At 35.8% G+C, this 20,580-nt stretch overlaps 1 protein-coding gene across 1 annotated transcript in view; it reads left to right on the forward strand.

Annotated features, from left to right (window-relative positions):
- Nucleotides 1–5,395: 5,395 nt before the first annotated feature.
- Nucleotides 5,396–20,580, forward strand: part of LOC128855859 (putative uncharacterized protein DDB_G0277255) — a 48,385-nt gene continuing 33,200 nt past the window's right edge. Inside the window, exons 1-2 of the mRNA XM_054091105.1 lie at nt 5,396–5,516; nt 17,681–17,784. Of these exons, the coding sequence (XP_053947080.1) occupies nt 5,396–5,516; nt 17,681–17,784 (225 nt within the window). The remainder of the gene's footprint in view (nt 5,517–17,680; nt 17,785–20,580) is intronic.

A 20,580-nucleotide genomic window follows, 5' to 3' on the forward strand; every position in this document is an offset into this window, starting at 1 on the left:
GCCAAGTGTATACAATGTTTTTCCAGTCATAGTACTCCAAATTAAAAATAAAGACATGCCCACTGATGCGTTTCATGTACAATACATTAACTTGCATAGCATAGCATAGCATAGCATGTAAGTGCCGATGTTCCACATACCTCTTCTGCGCATAATTCTGTGATAAACATTTTGTTTTATTTCTTATAAACAATAAAGGTGCATACTTGCCTAGGTTATTCCCCCATCCCGGTCGCTGTCGGGAGCTGCGTATGAGCTGTCGTGCGTGTACTCTTCACATACTTTTGCATGTATGCGTTCGGGCACATGAAACATTCGAGTTTATGTTTTTAGTGCTGAATTCATGCGTAGGAGAAACAAATTGTGGTTTTTTATTTAAACAAAAAACTTGTTGTAAAGTTATACAAATCCAAAACTACTAGCGCATTTATAGTAGCTGCGATTATGCACTTCTAAAAGGCACTTGGACATAAATGACTATATTTACTTATACATATTTATATATGTATGTATGTATATTCTCATGAAAAGATACTAAGAAATATCTGAATCTTATAAGCATAATAATAAAAAAAACTATTTTTAGCTAATGAAATTTTCTAGAGGAATAATGTGCAATACAGGGTCCGGCACTCGAAGTGTAAGCAATTAGAAAGGCCATAAACTTAGTTTGGAAAATTACTTTTATTCAATTCAAAGTAAAAATTTGTGAAAATAATACAAAATTAAGAATAAATTTACTTTTGCTCGATATGATCACCTTTTGCCTTGACTATGGCCTTGAGACGGTCCAGAAATGAATCGCAAGCTGCCCGAATGTGACTTGCAGGTATTTTGGCCCACTCGCAGACAATGGCTTTTTTCAGCGCCTCGAGACTGGCTAGTCTTTTTGTTCGGATCTTGCTGCCAAAACGGCCCAAAGAGAATAATCCATCGCATTCGTGTCTGGTGAGTTTCAAAGCCATTGTGTGGATCGCATGAAGTTCGAAACGTTGTTGTTTAGCCATTCTTGGTTCATTCGAGCTTTGTGAGACGGGTCTGCCACCGAAATGTTTGTCTGCCCACAGCTTCAAAGCAACCTCCAGAATATTTTCCCGATAATATTTCGCATTTATCTTGAAAAGGCTCTATGAAAAGGATTGGAGAGCGCCCATCCGTGGTTACAGCGGACCAAACCATTACCTGTGGCGGGTGCTGCTTCTTGGTGGCCAATCGATGACTATAATTCTCGTATGAACGGTCGGTCAAATAACCCCTAATCCCTTTTGTGAGTTTACGAATTGGTCAATTTGAAAAATTTTTTCGTCAGAAAACACAATTTTCGGCAGTTGACTGCTGTCGGCCAAGCGAAGCAATTCGTTCTCTCAAGTCTGACTTGTTGCTGCTTTGGTGTGAAATCATGCGCCTTTTGGATTTTGTACGGCTTGACTCTGAGATCATTTTTCAGTATGAGGCGAATTCTACAGTCAGATATTTTCAGTTCTTTCGCCATTTGATTCGTCGCGGATTTGGCTCAAGTCACTTCTTCACTTTTTTTACCATTTCACGTGGCGTTGCAGTCTTTTGATGACCACCTCGATGCCTGTGCACCAGCTGCGCGAGCGGTTAGAAGTTGGTAACACTTTATTAAATAATTTAATTTTACAGCAAAAACCTTATAAATCAATGTTTCCAACTTTGTATAGAATTCATACAAATTTTAAAAATTTCAAAAAATTGTTAGTAAAATTTTCTACACTTTAATAATAATCTTTAGAAAAATTTCAGGTACGTAGTTATACAGCTCTTTAAATTTGAGTACAACAAAATGTCAGTTTCAAGTCGCTCAAAAATCACGTTGATTTTTGAATTGATAAATTTATTTGCTTATGTTTTTGACCAACTTCTTTCATAAAAAGCTCCTGCTCGGAAGTCGAAGCCTGATATGCCATTTATAACTCGTATGATTTTGTTCTTTACCTCTAAGGGCATCTTGAGCTCATTGGTGTAGAACAGGGGTCGGCAACCTGCATGGCGTGCGTCTTAATGTTGTACCACAAAATGGAGAGACCTAAAGTCTTAAGCCGACTGCTAACGGGAAATAGTTTTTATGAAGAGCTCTTTCATGGCAGAAACTTTGGATGAATACTCTAGACATATTGTACTATTCAATAGATTGATAATAAAAAATGTTTTTTTTTTGAAAATTTCCTATCCATGTAAAACATTAAGCCCATATCAAAATTTCCTCTCAATCTCAGAAATTTCACTCTTTGGGTTTCCATTTTGGGTCAAAGTCAGAACACATTTTTTATATAAAAATAAATATGTATACCAAAAATAAGTACGTTTAATGCTGCTCACACTCACCAACGTAAACTTACGCCCGTATCAGCTGACGCGATGAAACTAAAGAGAGCCCCATGTAAATGATGAATGAATTCTCACCACCGTTCCGTTCCGTAGTATCGTAGATCGTTGTTTCATCATGTCAGCTGATACGGGCGGACGTTTACGTTGGTGAGTGTGAGCACCATAATGTTGTCTACGCTAAGGTATGATACTTAGAAAAATATTTCCTTAGGTAACAATAACAAACATTCCTTTGGACAAATTCACTGCCATTTTCGAGCAGACGCATATATTTTCATTTTTTCATTGATTTGCCGTAGTAAAAGTAATACCAATGCGATCAGTGAATTGTAAGTTATACATTCACATTTTTGAAATAGTTGGACCTAGCAGGGATGCGCATACATACCCACAAACTGTCACTCGAACAAAAATTCACTTCGCCGAAGTAACGACCATTCTCAATGGTTCATCGAAAGGTGGGAATACTTTGATTCGGGGAATTGCAACAATATGAAATTTGAGTTCAAGCGCTTGCAGTTTTCTTGTTTACATTCTTCTATCTTTTCAATCATAATACGAAAACTTAAGTCGAATCGCCACAAATCTGTATAGTAAAGTCCGCGTTTTTCTTAAGTATTTCTTACCACAAATTGACACAAGAACAGCATAGCATAGCATACTCAAAGGCGTTAGATCCAAATATCTTACTTGCTTACTGCCTGCTGTCCTGATTTCCTCATGGAGCATAGGGGATGAACCAAATATCTACAAGTTTTAGCTCGTAATATAAAAAAAAATTGCTTAAGCAGCATAGCCACGTCTGCTGAGTTTTTATTGATAAATAAATATAAAATAAAATAAAAAATTGCTATCGTTTTTCAAGCTTATTTTCTTATGAAAATATGTGCTTGTTTGGGGTTTCACCAACGTCAGAATATGAGAATAATAGCCTTAAATGTATGACTTCAATTTTGTACAACTGCAGCCCACTTTTATTTTCTTCACTGGTCTCATTTGCATTTCATAATAAATTTCGTATTGCCTTTTATTGCACTTAAAGTTTAACTACATCAAAAAACGGTAGTATCATTTTGATTAAGTGATCATAAAAATCGCATGCGCTTATTTTATGTCAGCGGTTCATTGGCGCATGGAGTTTACAGCTTTGGTCTCCAGCTGAGCCAAAATGACATTTATTGGCTGCAAATCTTCAATAAACTATTCGCAACAGCTACTGTTTGCGCTACAAATTCTCTTAAATGGATGCAAATACATGCAAATCGTGTATATATGCATGGATATGTGTTTGCAAAAAGAGGCGGACAATAATAATATGAATATAAAGTAATGTATAGTACACTTGCGTACACAATAATAGCAGCGCGAAGTATTAGAAACTACTTGACGACTACTTATTTACAATACTTTTATTTTTGTTTTTTAATATAGCTTAAACCACAATAAAAAGCAAGTGACTGAATATTTAAAAATGTGTACAAAATTTAAAACAATTAAAAAATTGCTCATCAAAATTTTATGACAATATTAAAATTTTTTATCAAAGTTTTATAAAAGTTTTTTTATCAAAATTACATAAAAATATTCGATGTTTTTTTCAAAATTGTATATACATAAATATACAAAACAATTTTTATTATCAAAATTTTATAAAGTTTTTTTATCCAAATTACATAAAAATATTCGATTTTTTTTTTCAAAATTTTATATACATAAATATACAAAACAATTTCTTTTATCAAAGTGTTATAAAAATATAAACAAACTTTTATGCGAATTTCCAAATTTTTCTAAAATTTCTGGGTATGCAGTTTCATTGCTCATTCAATTTGGGTAAATATAAAATATATACAGAGAACTCTATGGTTTAAACATTTTTTTAATTATATTTGATTTATTTTTGGCTTGTTTTTTTATTTTGCATTCAACAACAGAAACATATAACTCAAAGCTCGCAACTTCGTCAAAAGTTCAGAAAAATTTAACAGTTTTAAAAAATTGTCATACAAATTTTTCGACCTTTTGATTAAAATCTTTAAAAAACTTGCAGGCATGCAGTTTTGGAGCCCATTAAATTTTAATATAGTAAACTCAAGGCGAATTCATTAGAGGTGGTGGCGCTAGACCAACAACAATGCTTTGTACGTTTGATTGTCAGGGCAAAGTATTGGCCAATCAGAAAACAAAGAATGAATTCGTCTTGTTTCATTCTGTGCTGACAGTCACATGGACATAGCGAAATAAAAACAAAAACAAATCAGCTGATTTACCGATACCGCCTTTAATGTATTCGCCTTGAGTAAACTGTAAATTTGACTATTTATTTTGCATGCGATATTGAGAATTTTCTTCCATGAAAGCAAGTACATATTTGTTGTGGAACAAAATGCTGAACAGCTCAACGAAAAATAAATTTTCAAAAATCAACGAGGAGACACTTGAAGCTTACACTTTGTGAGACTAATATTGAATGAGCTATAAAACTGCACATGCAGAATTTTGCTGAAAGTAGAATTTTTATTACTTTTACTTTGTTTTTATTATTTTTAAATTGTTAAATTTTTGTGAATTTGGAACAAAGTGTGTAGCTTTGAGTTATATGCTTTTTGTTGTAGAGTGCATTACTCCATTAGAAAAAAAAATTTAAGAAATATATACATAAAATAAATTCATACCTCATCGCACTGCCAATATTATGAACACAACTGTGCACGCATCTGCATATTTGAGTGTAAATTGAAAGTCCTAAGCCAATATTTTTTTAACAAAAAACCAAAAAAAAACAGCAAATTCATGTAACAGTAATTCACTCGCTTAATTAAAATATGAGTTTTCACAGCTGCAGAGTAAGAAATGATCACCACCCGAATATGTAAATATTTTGCTGTTTTCCCCCCATTATCCACAAATTCATTAAAAGTTGACTTCATGTGCATACTCGACTCCTTAGCGCGTTAACGCCTACACAAAAACACGTATTTTTTTAATTTTTATTTTTTTATTTATTTTCTATTTTTTTCCATTCCTTTTTTCACACTGCGCTATGGAAAGTGTGCTGTTGTGTGGCATTTGTTTCGCTGCAATCAGCTTGGCGAGCCAACGGCAGCAACAACAAAAGCAATCACTTTCCGACAGATCAACCCACCGACCACCTCCTGCCTTTGGTAAAAAAGAAATTTATGACACTCAAAATCGCAAAGTGATGCTATAAAAATTCCTAGACGTGCAATTGCTGTCATAGCTCAAATTAGCTAAAAAGTCTAAAAAGATAAATGCATGCGATAGGAAAAACGAGAAAATAAATAGATTCTTTAGCTGTCAGCTGCTGAAAGTTGCATTTTCGTTTCGAACGGTTTTTGGTTTTACAATATTTTAAGGTCAGCAAGCGCGGAAGAGTTGTCTTGTTGTGAGCAAATTAAGTTATGCCTGCTGAGCATACGGAAATATTTCTTAATTGCGCTAATTTTTCTTTCTATTTTAATGCTGATAAATTTGAAATTTTCAGGTGATTATTGGGGATAAATATATATTATACTTATATAATACCTATACTTAGCAGGGCTTTAAAAATGTGAAATCATTTACAGTTTGAGTTCACTAATTATGCACTACTAAGATTTCACACTATTCCCTCGTTTGAGAATGGGGTTTATATACATATTAATATTTTTTGTTTTTGTACTGCGCCCACTTAGGGGAAATTTTAAAATCAATAAATAGCATTAAATGAGAGCTTTTAAATCAACTGTAGCTTATTTCAAATGGAATGAAACAAAGAACTCTGGAGTTCATAGTAAGATGAATTCACAAAATGTGACTTCGCGAGAGTAACAGCAATAATTTAAATGCATTTAGTCTCTGCAATTTGTTAGTTCGATTGTCAAAATTTCAATGAGCGTGTAGAGAAAAAAGTGGCGCAAAATTAATTATCCAATTTTGGTTTTGAACCACTTTTTTACTAAATAAAGACAAAAGATGATTTTGAGTGATGTAAATCTTTACTTTGGCCAATTAAAAATACAATTTTTTGTAATTTGAGGGTTCGTTTGTCAAAATTTCACTGAGCGTGTTGACAAACTTGCTAGAAGGCCCAAAATTAATCATCCTATTTTGGTTTTGAATAACTTTTTTACTAAAAAAAATGAGCGTGTGGATAAACTTTCAAGGTGGGCAAAATTAATGGTCCAATTTGGTTTTCAATAATTTTTTAATAACTCTTTTCATAAGTAAAAAAAAGGTGAGTTTTAGTGATGGACACTAGTCTTTACTTACACTAATTACAATTACAATTTTTTAATTGGAAAAGAAAATATCCATCAAGTGGCTGCCGCCAGAGTTGATACACATTTGTGCCCGTTTTATCACATTTTCCATTACTTTCAGCAATATTTTCGTTGACAACTATTCGCATTCCTGTCGAATATTCTTTTTCAAATGAAATTTGAAAAAGGCGAGCCAAGAAGCCGCGAGAGATTAGTAACTCCTAAAACACTCAGGCTAAAAATAAAAAGCTCATTGTATTCAAAGCTCTGGAAAGTAACAGCGTAGTTGGTCAAGGAGGGAGAAGTGAAGAAGAGAAAGAGATAGAATATAATGGAGGCAGAGACAGAGATAGCTGGTCCTGTGAGATTTTTCCAAATTCTTTGCCAAATTCGAAAACATCCTCCAGTTTGGAAGAACGAATATTACTCATTCTCATGACATCGGAACCCAAACAAAATATCTAGCTTTGCTATGGCAAATGCAGGACATTCATAGAGAAAAGTACTTAGTGCTATCCGCCTCCTTTAAGCAGGACAGTCAAATCGAGTCCTCCATGATTACAATGGCGTTCATATGCTGACCCCATGGGTTGCGTCCTGTAATAATATCGAACGTCTTTTCTTCCAAGTTTTAGAAGAAAGTTCGAGAGTTTTCTATTCGGGCATGTTACAAAACACTTTGCAGTTCTGATGGGTTCTAGACTGGACCATCGGTCTTGATGTGAATTTCATACATAATGCTGAACTAATGCATGATTCTTGCAGAACTGATTTCGATTATTGGCTCTGGTCCCTGTGTGGTAATCGCTAATCCGCAGTTGGCCTATTCATCGGCAATTTCATTTCCTTGAACATCGCGGTGTCTTGAAACCCATGCAAATATGTACAAGTTTACTCCGTCTTGCAACAGAATTAAGCTCCTTCTTACATTCTTGAACTATCTTCGAGGCTTGCTTTGCATTCTCCAAGGCCTTCAGTGCAGCTTGACTGACACTAAACACTTCAGTCTGTTTTCCGCCCCATGTGCTCTCAATTATCCATTCTGCTCCGTTTAAAAAACAGTTGCCATTCCTCCCGTAGTGTAATGATACTTATTATTATCGTTCAAGTACCATCCGGGTCCAGAACTTATTTCATTCTTCTACTCATCGGTAGAGAAAATATCCATCAAATTTCTTTGAATGCACTCTGGATTACTCCATTTGACATCAAACTTCCTTGCAAATGAAACTATGTATGGGCATAAGACGGGTTTGTTTGCAGTTTTGCGCGGCAAAGTAGAGCCGTTACGCTGCAGGTTTATCTGCGTGAATATAAATTCAGTCATCAGTCTGACTTATCCTGAGGTCAAAAGTTAATTCACACCAGATGAAAGTGAGGACGTACTTCGACTTAAGTGACCCAAGATCGATGCCCAGCAGCAAGTGGTAGCGGATTATTGCCTATTGCATGAGTATACTCTCGAGAGAGTCGTGTCGAGATCCTTGTTCTGAGCACGGATGCGTATGAGATGTTCTGCTTAATTGCGGGAAAGACCTGGAATCCAGACACTCACGGGTACTGGCCTTTCGTTGCTACTCTCAACTGAAATGGAATTGGTGTTTTCGCAGGCTGGAGCAGTGAACTTATTTTTATTTTCTATCGCACGTCCCAACGTATGGCACAGAAGCTTGGACGATCACAATATCCGATAAAGCGACACTTGGAGTGTTTGAGGGAAAGATTCTGTGGAAGATATTTTGGACCTTTGCACATTGGTGACGGCGAGTATCGCAAGCGATTGAACAATGAGCAGTATGAGCTTTACGACAACTTAGACATAGCGCAGCGAATAAAGATCCAGCAGATTAGGTTGGCGGGGTCATATCGTCTGAATGAAAAAAAAAAACGTTCTGAGAAGTATTTAGTTTCATTTGGTATGCCCAACTGGCGTCGGTTAACACGAGAAATAAATGACTGGCGCACTTTGTTAAACTCGACCGAAATCGCATACGAAGTCAAGAAGAGAAGAAGAATCATTCCTGAATTCAGACTCTTGAAAACACCCGACAATTCATATTTTTTATGAGGAAGTATTCAAATTCTGCTTGCCTTTGTTGTTCTCCTTGTCTCCTTGATTTTGTGCGCACACTTTGCAAACGGATTATCAAGAACTTCCTTCTCAATCAACATTCTATTCAATGCAGCTTTGCGGGGTTCTCTGTTTAACTCGAAAAATCATCTTTCGAAACTGGTTATTCAAAACTGTGAAAAGTATGCTGAGAAATTCACTTATGACACCTCACAAAAACATCAAAAATAATAACCAAAAACTAACAAATCCCATTTGACTTAATTGGGTCATATAAAATAACCAACGTCATAACGCATGCGGATTGAGTGTCAAAGTTGGCACCGCCTTATAATTAATTCTCGCTGCGCAAAATAAATCTTTTGCCAATTAAAGCGCATGGAAACCCTACCAACGGACTATACGTAAGCGTATGTATGTATGCATGAATATGTATGTGTGAAAAAAAAAATTGCGAAGAAAAAAATTGTATGAAATGAAATGACAGCCGGTGCGGCAAAGCAACGAAACGAAAAGGCCAAAGATCATTTTCGCACATTTTGATATTTTTGCGCGTAGCCAAAAGGCACGCTTGCCTTGCATTTTTTGTTGACGCCGCTTAACGGTGTAAATATTTAGGCATGCGTGATGAAAAAATATTGAAAAGAAGTTATTAAGATGTTAATTATTTTGATGCGGAAAGTCAAGCTGTGAAGACGCCGCGTAGAATGAGCAAAGTGAGCGACTGAGTGATTGAAGAGAAGCAAGAAACGATTGTTTTTTTTTTCTTCGCAAGGCAGCAAGAGTAATAATAACGGTTTTGGTAAAACTACTAACAACGGCTGTGGCGGCAGCTGCGTCAAAAAGTCAAGGAGTCAAGGCGTTCGTGCGCAAATGAAGTCATCAGCTGTCCATCAGCGTCAACTAAGCAGCAACATCAGCCACAGCAAAGAGCAGCGAAATTAACCGCATACAAACTTTTTCTTGCTAATGATATTTAATGCTTTGGAATTTTCATTTTTTTTCGCTTGAAATCGTCTATCAAATTAATTGCTGACTTTTCACAAATTTCGCTTTTCAACAGATGTGACAGCTAACCTATTAAAACGCCTGGAAATGACAGGCCACAAGTGTAGGCAGGGAAAAGAAAAGAAAAAAATGTAATTTAACAACAGCAACAATCAAATGAATGACAAGAAATCTCAGCGCGCAAAAAAATTGCCACCTGTCTGCCCACCACATTTAACTCGTTCATTTTCGCCAATGCAGCGGGGCGGGCCAAGAGCGAGTGGCCAACTCAAATGTTATCATTTTTATTGCTTTTTCCTACACTCGCATGTTTTTTTTTTTTATTTTTTATTATTAATTTTCAACGCAATTTATTTTCACGTGCTGCACCCGCCGCACTTAGCTGACAAGTCACAACCGGCCCCAAATCGCAAAACACCAACACCGTGCCAAACAGGAACAACAATCACAAAATACGCAAGTTGCATACATATATACGTGAGTGTGCGTGTGTGTGAGTGTTTGTGAATTTAGCTATTAATTTGTGTGGCGTGCACAGCTGGTTGCTGAGCCACGCTTCGGCTTGGGCTTCCGTTGCTGTTGCAGTTGCAGCGAGCCGCCAAGTTGACGTAGTTGCTAATGGCGATATCTGCCGTTTGCGCCTTTACGGTAAATTGGCACCGGCTACAGCGCGCAACAACTCGGCGAGGTACGAATATTTATTTGTTATGCAGCCAGAAGCAGTCAAAATATTGCCAATTACCGCTGGTAGCCACGTTAATCTCGCATTTTGCTTGCTGCCAAAGTTTGTGTAATATTTTTATTTAATTTTTTTTTTTTTTATTTTTTTAGTTTTTTTAAGCTCTGTTCACAGCATATCGGCTTATGCTTACTAGTTTGTGAGTGGGAAATTTGGGTAGTCACATTTCAATTTTCTTATTTATTTTATCATTTACATGAATTTTTGTGTGCACCATTTGGTAATACTCGTAGTTTGGTTACATTTTTTCCAAATTTGCTGTTCAATGAAATCCAGTTTGGTTACTAAGCACGACTTGACTGCGCTAGCGCCATATTTTGCGCGTCACAAGTTTTTTATTTGTTAACAAAATCAATTTAAACTTTTTTTTATGGTCGCACGATTTTCCTTTTTTAAGTATAATTTTATAGAGACGTAGGAGCTTCTATCCATGTATGTATGTGTGTGTGTGTAGCACAGCTTAACATCAAGTTCAATGTGTAAACTTGCCGTTGGTTAAGGTTAAGGTGCTAATTGCTAGTGGGAGTTAATCAATTTGTTGTTATGCAAGTCAAAGCAAGTCGATATGACGCTGATGGCAATGAATTGAGCGCAGAACAGGTGGAATTTTGGAAGAAAAAACGAATACATTTTTTTAAACAGTTTAATCAATATTCACCGGCGCGTATTTACTTAGGGGGCGTCCATAAATTACGTGATGTGTTTTTTTCAATTTTCTGACTCTCCCTCCCCCCTGGTGAGATGTCGTGAGATTTTATTCAACCCCCTCCCCCATCCCCCAATCTCACGTGAGATTTTTCAAAATGTGGGTTTCTTATGTAAACGCGTTGGATTGTTATTGTAAAAAGAAAAAAAAGTTGCTTCGTGCTTTTATTTACGACTAGTTAAGACTAGTAATCAATATTCCTGAGAGTTATAAGTGTAATAAAAATTTAACAATAAAAGACTTAAATCGTAACTACTGCGATTAAAAAAAGAATATCTACTCTAATTCAGTCCATGGAGAATCATGCGCGGTTTCAAGAGAGACTATTGGGACCAACATGTCCATATGATTTTCAGTAAAATCATGTGCTCCTTCAACTTCGTTCTAATCTAGCCACTCTAAGCCGTTGACGCTTGCGCACAGTAACTCGACCCGTGAGGGTCGCACTTTGCGGAGCATACGCGCTTGCTTAGCTGGTGCAATGTGAGCTGCTCGCCTGTGCTCTGCAGCTCTTGTGATAGATGCGAAGTAAATACCGCATGTACTGTAGCATATTTTCTCTAAATCATCACGTATACTTGGGCAATAGAGATCAATAGGCGTGCTGATGAAGGCATTCAGCGGTTCAATCGGTACGCGTATTAGAAATGGAGCAAATGATTTTCCGTCATGTTCTTTAAAGTCCGGAATTGTCAAACGTCAACCTGAGTGATAGGGCTTTCGGCTCATAGTGGCGCGAAAACAACCGACGGGCTACACTGTACCGCAAATTCAGATTAAATTGAGCTATTTGGTATAAAACAAATATGGTGGTTTGACAGCTGAAATGTATAACGTCGAAGTATGAATGAAATTATTTTCTTTTGAACGAATTAGTGAATGATCTTAATCATACTACGATTACGCTTGAGATTAAATCTTAAGCATGTACAATTTTTTTGTTTCAATCAGAAAAAAATTGCGTGATATTTGCCGAGACCCCCCCTCTCTCCAACGTAAGATTAGATGAGATTTGACTCGACCGAAAAAAATTCACTGATTCAAAACGGATTTTTTTCTTTTCAATATTTTATTACTAAAGTCTATATTTTCCGAAAGGGTGATTAATTTTGCGGCACCTTTATAAAGAAAAAAAGTTCACTGATTCAAAACTGATTGTTATCTTTTCAATATTTTATTACTATAATTTTTTTCCGATAGGGTGATTAATTTTGCGCCACCTTTATAAAGAAAAAAAAACCATTCACTGATTCAGAACTAATTTTCTTTTTCCATATTTTATTACTATATTTTTTTCCGATAGGGTGATTAATTTTGCGCCATCTTTATAAAAAAAAATTCACTGATTCAAAAGAATTTTTTTCTTTTCAATATTTAATACTAGAATCTTTATTTTCCGATAGGGTGACTAATTTTGCGCCACGTTGTATAAAATGGCAACCCAGAAGTTATCGTCACAAGTTTTACGAAGTACGCTCCCCGGTTAAGATATTTAGTATACATACGAAAAATTAGCTTCTTTCTTTTTACATTAACTTTGCGTCAAAGTGAAAATAATTTGCTTAAAAAGTGTAAATTTTCTTTTTCTGGTGAGTGAGGTAGTGTCCAAAATGCCTTCGCATTTACAGTGACCGTCTTCAACTGCCTAGTGGTGAGCCAACTAAAGCAATCTCTCCACTCCTTCTGGGGAGACACCCTTCCCGGGACTACTTTCTACATTACTACGTGAGGGCCCAGAACGGCATCCATAAAGGATCACTTCCATTCACCCAAGTCTGGGTCCACGGTCTTTGTAGCCAGCCTTGTGCGGCTTCGCTCTGTTCAGGTCTACCTGTTTTTTGCGTAGTACGTCCTCGATGTACCTCTTTACCGCGTTCCAGCTGTCCTCGCGTTCGAGCATTTTGTTGATTATGTTGCTCGGTGCGATGTCGCCAATCTGCTTCCTCAGAGCATTTCTTTTCTCGAGCTATCTGTTACAACTAAATATCGTGTGTTCAGCGTCATCGCTCGCCGCTTCGCAGTATATGAACTTGGGATCGCTTACCTTGCTCATGCGGTATAGGTATCTCGGGTAGTATCCGTGCCCCGAGAGGAATTGAGCTAAGAAGTAATTCATTTCCCCGCAGTTCCTTTACACCCATTTGCCTATTGTTGGAATGGGTTTTGCTGTCCATCTGCTACTCGGTTCCACCGCATCAAGGTTTGGCATCTCCGTTTCGCGATGCTAGTGACGACGTGTTTCTTCTTGGAGTCCCATGCATCCATTCATTCACGGGCCATGAGGCAGTCGGGTATCTCCCTTCTATCACTAAGCCTGCAGCACCAGAGACCGTGCGATAGGCTGAGGCAACTCTGAGTGCCGCTGTGCGTTGTATAGCCCCAGTGCTTAGCGATGGCTTTGCAGCTTAGCGCATCTTTCCATACTAAGCTACCGTGTAGGTGAATTGACTTCGGGACCGCCATTATTGGCCTTCTTTTGCTCTGTGTTGGTCCACCGATGTTTGCCACTAGCATTCCCTTGACTTTGGTAGCCGCTTGCCGTATCTGGGCCCTTTTAACTTCAGTTTGTATTTTCCTGGCATTTAATTTCGTTTAGAGTAAATTACGATACAATTTGTATAATATACAATATAATAAAATTATTAAAATTTTTTAATTGCACGAAATCATCTTCTAACAAAGCAGCTCCAATTCATTTTTTATACATAAATTTAAAGACAAATTCATTTAAATTTAATTACATATTCACTTAAAGAGCTTTAAATTCGATTTCTAGAACAATAATTTTATTTTAAAATCCCCCAAAATGCTCCTAAGCCTTATAAAAGCTTAATGGAACCTCACAAAACCCTCTTATTCCCACACCCTTTCTCGCTCACTACGTTGCGTGTTAGCTTTCGACTGGAATCACGCGATTATAATCTCTATAATTAACAGCTTAACCAAATTGGCAGTTACCAATATATTTACTTTTGTACAAATGTACATCCACACTTAACACCTATATACACATACATCCACACACACACACACTCATAAGTGCATGACAGTGAAGCAACATTCCATGAAATGGCCGGTCTTTATTAATTTAGCTAAAGTTGGAGTCATTAATGAGCAAATCCATTAGGCCTAAGCGATTAACAGGCAATCAACCTGACTTGTGTGCTATGTATATTAGTATAACTGTAAACTAATTTAACACAACATACTATAGGCCTAACGAAATTAGACTACACGCGAATGTTGACTACTAAAAGCACGAATAGGCAAATGTCTTTAATGAACGGAAATTAAAAAATGATGAATGAAAACTTGTAAAAAATTGCTAGTAAAGAAAATATTAAAGAAACCAAAAAATGATTTTTTTTTTAATTTCGTGATGAAAAGAGCTCAAGTATAGGTGATTTGGTTAGTTGGAGTTTTCGTGTCAAATATGTAGGCAGTTTCTTGGTTTTAAGCGTTAATTAACTCAAAATAAACGAATTTTTGAAACTGGCCTTGACAAAACGGATATGCCCAGTATTGATTGAAATATTAGGGCAACGCATGATTAAGGGCAAATGAAATGGCTTCATGGACTTTGGAAATTATTAATTAATTCTCAAAATTCATATTGCGAGGGTGTTAGCATTTAGTTTTGAGCTACGCTATTATACAAAAAAAGTTAGCCTTGAAAGCAAAATTTTGTCTTGCATTTTTTGCAATTAAGTTTCTGACACTTAAAATAAATAGCCGATATAAATAAATAAATAATTGGGATTGTATTAAGTGCCTGGGCAAATAGTTCTCCCACAGCCTGAAATTGAAGAAGGGATAAAGGATAAGTTACATAAAGGATGCCCAGTGGCAGAGTTAGGAATTGAAAACTAAATTAAATTAAAAAAAAATTCTTAATCACAAAAGTTTATCTCAACAACTATTACAAAGGAGACAAGTGCGGACTTAATTTTTCCAAAATTATTTACTCTAAAAGTTAACCGTTTCATCGGAAAACTGTTGGAATCTGCCTTCCGTACTCTCTGCCACTCGCTGTAGAAGTGATGTCGGAATGCCATTAACCTTGAAAACGACATTTTCTTATCGCGCTGAGCTGGTCATTGTGCTTGTTTCATAGACTTTCCTTTTAAGATATCACCACAGGAAAAAGTCCATAGGAGTGAGATCGGGCAACCTTGATGGCCAGGATATGTCACGGAAACAGCGTATCATCTCTGGGCTGAGCGCCGGCTATGTGGTATTTGCCATTGAACTTTTTGCCCGGAAGCTTTGAACTTATGAACGACTCAAATCTTCACTTGGGTCATTACGTAAACGTAAAATTTTTTGTAACGTGAACAAAATGTACGACGACCAGTCGCACACGAATCATTGGCCTTGAACGCACCTTTTCACCCGTCCACTGCGACATCGTGACTTAATAAGCCGGACGAATAACGAGGCTAACTCTAGAAACTTCGAATTTATATCTAATAGAACGATACCATATGCATCTATGCGACCTTTCTTCATAAGTCTCTTCACAGTGCGAGTATGCGAGTTGTGTGCTCTGCAATCAAGGATCGGGGAATCTATTCACGAACAGCTTGAAATGCGATACACGGGTTGGAGAAGTTGTTTTCTGCCAAAAACTGTGCGTCAAACATAATTTTAAACTTTAGGTTTCTTCTTCTTCTTAATTGGCGCGATAATCGCTTACGTGATTTTGGCCGAGTTTAACAAAGCGCGCCAGTCGTTTCTTTCTCGTGCTAACCGGCGCCAATTGGACACACCAAGTGAAGCCAAGTCCTTCTCCACCTGATCTTTCTAACGCAGAGGAGGTCTTCCTCTTTCTCTACTACCACCAGCTGGTACCGCATCGAATACTTTCAGAACCGAAGCGTTTGTATCCATTCGGACGATATGACCCAGCCAGAGTTGCCGGCACTATGTCTATGTCGTCGTAAAGTTCATACAGCTCATCGTTCCTTTGCCTGCGATATTCGCCTTTGCCAACGTGCAAAGGTCCAAAAATCTTGCGCAGAATCTTTCTCTCAAACACTCCAAGCGTCGCTTCATCGGATGTTGTCATCGGCCACGCCTCTGCGCCATACGTTAGGGCGGGCATGATGAGAGTCTTGTAGAGTGTTAGTTTTGTTCGTCGAGAGAGGACTTTACTACTCAATTGCCTACTTAGTAAAAAGTAACACTTGTTGGTAAGAGAGATTCTACGTTGGATTTCAAGGCTGACATTGTTATCGGGAGGACGATTCTTCTGCATATGGTTCAAGAAGCTCACAACGTCCGGGATGAGCCCACGGATCCTCTGGGTAGTTTCCGAACACCCGTTCGGGAGTGAGCTAACGTGAGAAGGCGAAACATTCCAGGATAGCTGGTTGGGCGCTGGGCTTGAAACCCGCCACTTAAACTGAAGGAGCTTGTTAGGCTAACAAAGTCCGAGAGTTGCGGCTGCCTGCTCTTGATCGGACTCTGTGCCATGCGCCGAATCTCAAACTTACTTTATATCCATTCTGTTGTAGTTTGTTACTTGGAACACAATTAAGTGGAATCATATAATCATCTCCAAGGCACTATGCGGGCACCAGACGGTGCTATAGTAACTAATTATTATTATTATATTATCATCCCCGCCTCATCTGTCCTATTTTCGCAAGCAGAGATTCCCCACTCAGGACTTATATTGAAGTGGATATTATCAGCCCGCAACCTGTCTCTTATTGAGGTTAGTTATCATTTCAAATATTTTGTGCATGATAACTTTTTTTGAGCAAACATTTTTATCGGTTTAAAAAATGATAAAAATTAAAAAAATGTGTGATTAAAATTGTTATGTTGACAGTCAAACAGCGATTTGAATCCTGAGGTCGTTTCCGATTGTGTAAAATTAAAGGTCCATACAACTTTTTCAGCAATGTTCCGCCACAGGATTAAAAGATCACCTCGCTCGGTGCCACCCAAAATTGCTTCTGAAAATGCTATTTTACATAATGGGCAGGTAAATCACTTTATAAGAGAGGTGCCCTAATAGTTTTAAGTATTGTCTCATTGGAGCAGTTGTACGATTGCTTAGAAATTTGTATGGAAACATTATTCTTCCCTAACATTTTCAGCATTTGTCATCCCAGTGAACTCTTTTCTAGCCTAACCTAACTGAGTCTAACCTAGTCTGGAATGGTTATTGCATTCACAAGTTCGATAATTGGACTGATTTGGAGATAATAAAAAACAAAATTTGTAAAGTTCTTGCGATTGGGATCACCCAATCAGTCCTTGCGACTTTCGATTGTTGTCGGATTGACGCTTAACGGAACCTGTTAAAGTAACCACGTCCTTGCCTGAGTTGGAATTTATTTTTTACAACATTATGAAGCCAACAGCGCTCAGTTTCGTCAATTTGTATATAAAAATGAAATATCATTTCATTGCTGCTTAAAAATATATTTAATTTCATTAGAACTTTCGTATGAGTAAATAATTGATGCTATAAAAACGCTGATACTTTATTTTAATGTGTGTATTTTTCTTTTTTTCTTTTCAATTTACAGCTATATTTCAACGTTCGACTGTCGATGTGGGGCGCATAAAAATTCAAGGTGTTGCCACCTGCCTGTTTTTGTGCATGGATGCGTGCGGCGCTGTGTATGGCTCGGTAAGTTGACAGAACATCTATTTATATAATTTATCGTTGTATAGGTAAATGTAGGTGTGAATGTGTGAAAGTATCTATTTTCATGCAATAACGATTCCACAAGGTGGCACCACATTAAGCGGCCAATTTTGTTTTACTTTTGGAAATTATCTATCAAATCTTATCGCAATGTGGCAACCTCATTCTAACACATTATTTTTCGTTTTTCTTTAATAAAAGTTAATAGCTGTGAAATCATAATCCCGCACCTATTTTTTTAAATATTTGAAAAATAACTTATTTATCAAATGAAAAAATATATATTTTGAGCGATGCAAATCTTTGTTTTTTACTTTTATACGCTCCATTGCTTGCCTGTTTGAATACTGCAGCTGTCGAATTCACGAGTGCCCAATATGACGCCATTTGGAAAAATTAGAAATTTTTCGATAGAATGATTAATTTTGCGCCACCTTGTATCTTACTTAAAATGCGTGCTTTCATGCATCTCCACGTCTGTGGGACACTCAAATCCGCAAAACGGAAGTCGCATAATTTGGTATTAATGAAGCAGAAGAATAGAACTTCCATGTCTCATCTGCTCTGTCGCAACCATTTCATTGAGTAATTCAATAATTCAAGAGGCACTCTTTAATCCATCGAACATTGACATTCTTCGTATATCATTTCCTTTTACTCCACAACAAATATTTACTCCTCACACTTTGTCATCACATTCCAATGGCAATAAGTCGCAAACAAGGACTTTCCCTCGATTCCTCTTTTTGTTCTTCCCCCAAACATTTTCCTCACCTTCATAATTTATTGCATTCCTTGTTATCCTTAAACCGTTAAAAGATTGAGGTAATACCGCCGCAATAAATTAAAATAATATACATTCACATCCTTTGGAGGGGATCACATTGCATTTTTTTTTTTTTCATTGTATTTGAGAAGTGCTCTTAATTTTTTCACACAATAAACGAGATGACAAATTCGAATGCAATAATGAATTGAACAATGAAATATCCTTTCTTTGTAATTTTGGCCGACCTTTTTTCGTTTGTTTTTTTTTTGTTTGTTTTCCACTGCATTTGACTGGTTGCCCTCTATTGCGCCTTTTGTGGTTGGTTGCTCTCTGACTTATATTTGGCTGGCTGGCATTGTCTGGTAAACAAATGCTACACATACTTACATACCTACATACATTTATACATACAAATATGTACATATGTATACGTTAAACCAAAGTGATAATAAATTTTCTCAGTAGAACTAGAGCTAAGATCTTCCAAAGTGACAAAGTAAAGGGTAATCCTTCTGAAAGGATTTTGGATCAATAATCGATATTTATCGAATTTTGTACACCGTAATTATTCGTTTTGGAACAGAAAAGGAGATAATAGGTGGAATAGGCTCGTTAGAAAATAACAGCTTATTTTTTATTTGTTCTGATTCGTTTGCGTTAGGCAGTTCAATTCGTCTTTGCGAAGCGAATATCTTCGAATGGATACTAGCAAAACACAGCCTTAAACAGATTTGCCAATAGAGTAACATTATTTTTGGCAATAAATAATCCGCAACTGGGATCGTTGAGTTTCTACCAAAAAAAAAACTTTTTTAAATAAAATTTAAAAATATTAAATTAAATAAAACAATTAATTGAATTAATTTTTAAACTGAACTTTAAATTAATTGAAAGAAAATTGTTTAATATAAAAGATTTTGAAACAACTTTTCATTAAGTCTTTTTAAGTTTTTATACTCGACTTTTAGATTATAATTTTTTGGTAGGAAAAAACTGAAGTTCCAATAATTTTTATTATAAATAAAAAATAAATAACTAATTGGCGCGTACACTTCTGTTAGGTGTTTAGCCGAGCTCCTCCTCCTATTTGTGGTGTGCGTCTTGATGTTGTTCCACAAATGGAGGGACCTACAGTTTCAAGCCGACTCCGAACGGCAGATATTTTTATGAGGAGCTTTTCCATGGCAGAAATACACTCAGAGGTTTGCCATTGCCTGCCGTGGGGCGACCGCTATTAGAAAAATGTTATATTTTTATTATACAAATATTTATTTATTTATTATTTGCTTTCTATATTTAAACAATTTGCAATCGTTATAAGTTTTTACCAAAAACAATTTTTTAAACTTTAATTATAGGTACTTTAAATTAATTGTAAACATTAAATTAAAAACAAAATTTTTTAAATTGGATTTTTATAATTAAAAAAAATTATAAATTTTTTTTAGTTTTTATACCAAAGTTAATTTTTTTAATATAAATAAAAATAAAAACTTTTTAAATTAAAGTTTCTTAATTTTAAAACTCTTTTTTTAAGATAAAAGTTTTTTAAGCAATTTTTTTAATGAGTTTTTTTTTAATTTTTATACTCAACTTTTAGATTATAATTTTTTGGTAGAAAAAAAATTGAAGTTGCTATAATTTTTATTATTTATTTATTATCTCTTTTCTATATTAAGAAATGTCTAATCGTTATGAATTTTTAACAAAAAATATTTAAATACAAATTTTTTTAAATTAAACTTTCTTAATTAAAAAAAATTTTTTTAACATAAAGTGTTTTAAACAATTTTTTAATGAGCTTTTTTTTACTTTTCATACTCGACTTTTAGATTATAATTTTTTGGTAGGAAAAAATTGAATTTGCAATAACTTTCAATACATATTTATTTATTTATTATTTATTTTCTATATTAAATTTTTTGTTTTATAAGTAATTTAAAATTTGAGTTTAAATTTATTTTTACAAAAGAAATTGTTTTTTACAAGGTGACACAATTTTATTTTTA

This window comes from Anastrepha ludens, chromosome 2 (genome assembly GCF_028408465.1).
Source record: "Anastrepha ludens isolate Willacy chromosome 2, idAnaLude1.1, whole genome shotgun sequence".
Classification (NCBI taxonomy): domain Eukaryota; kingdom Metazoa; phylum Arthropoda; class Insecta; order Diptera; family Tephritidae; genus Anastrepha; species Anastrepha ludens.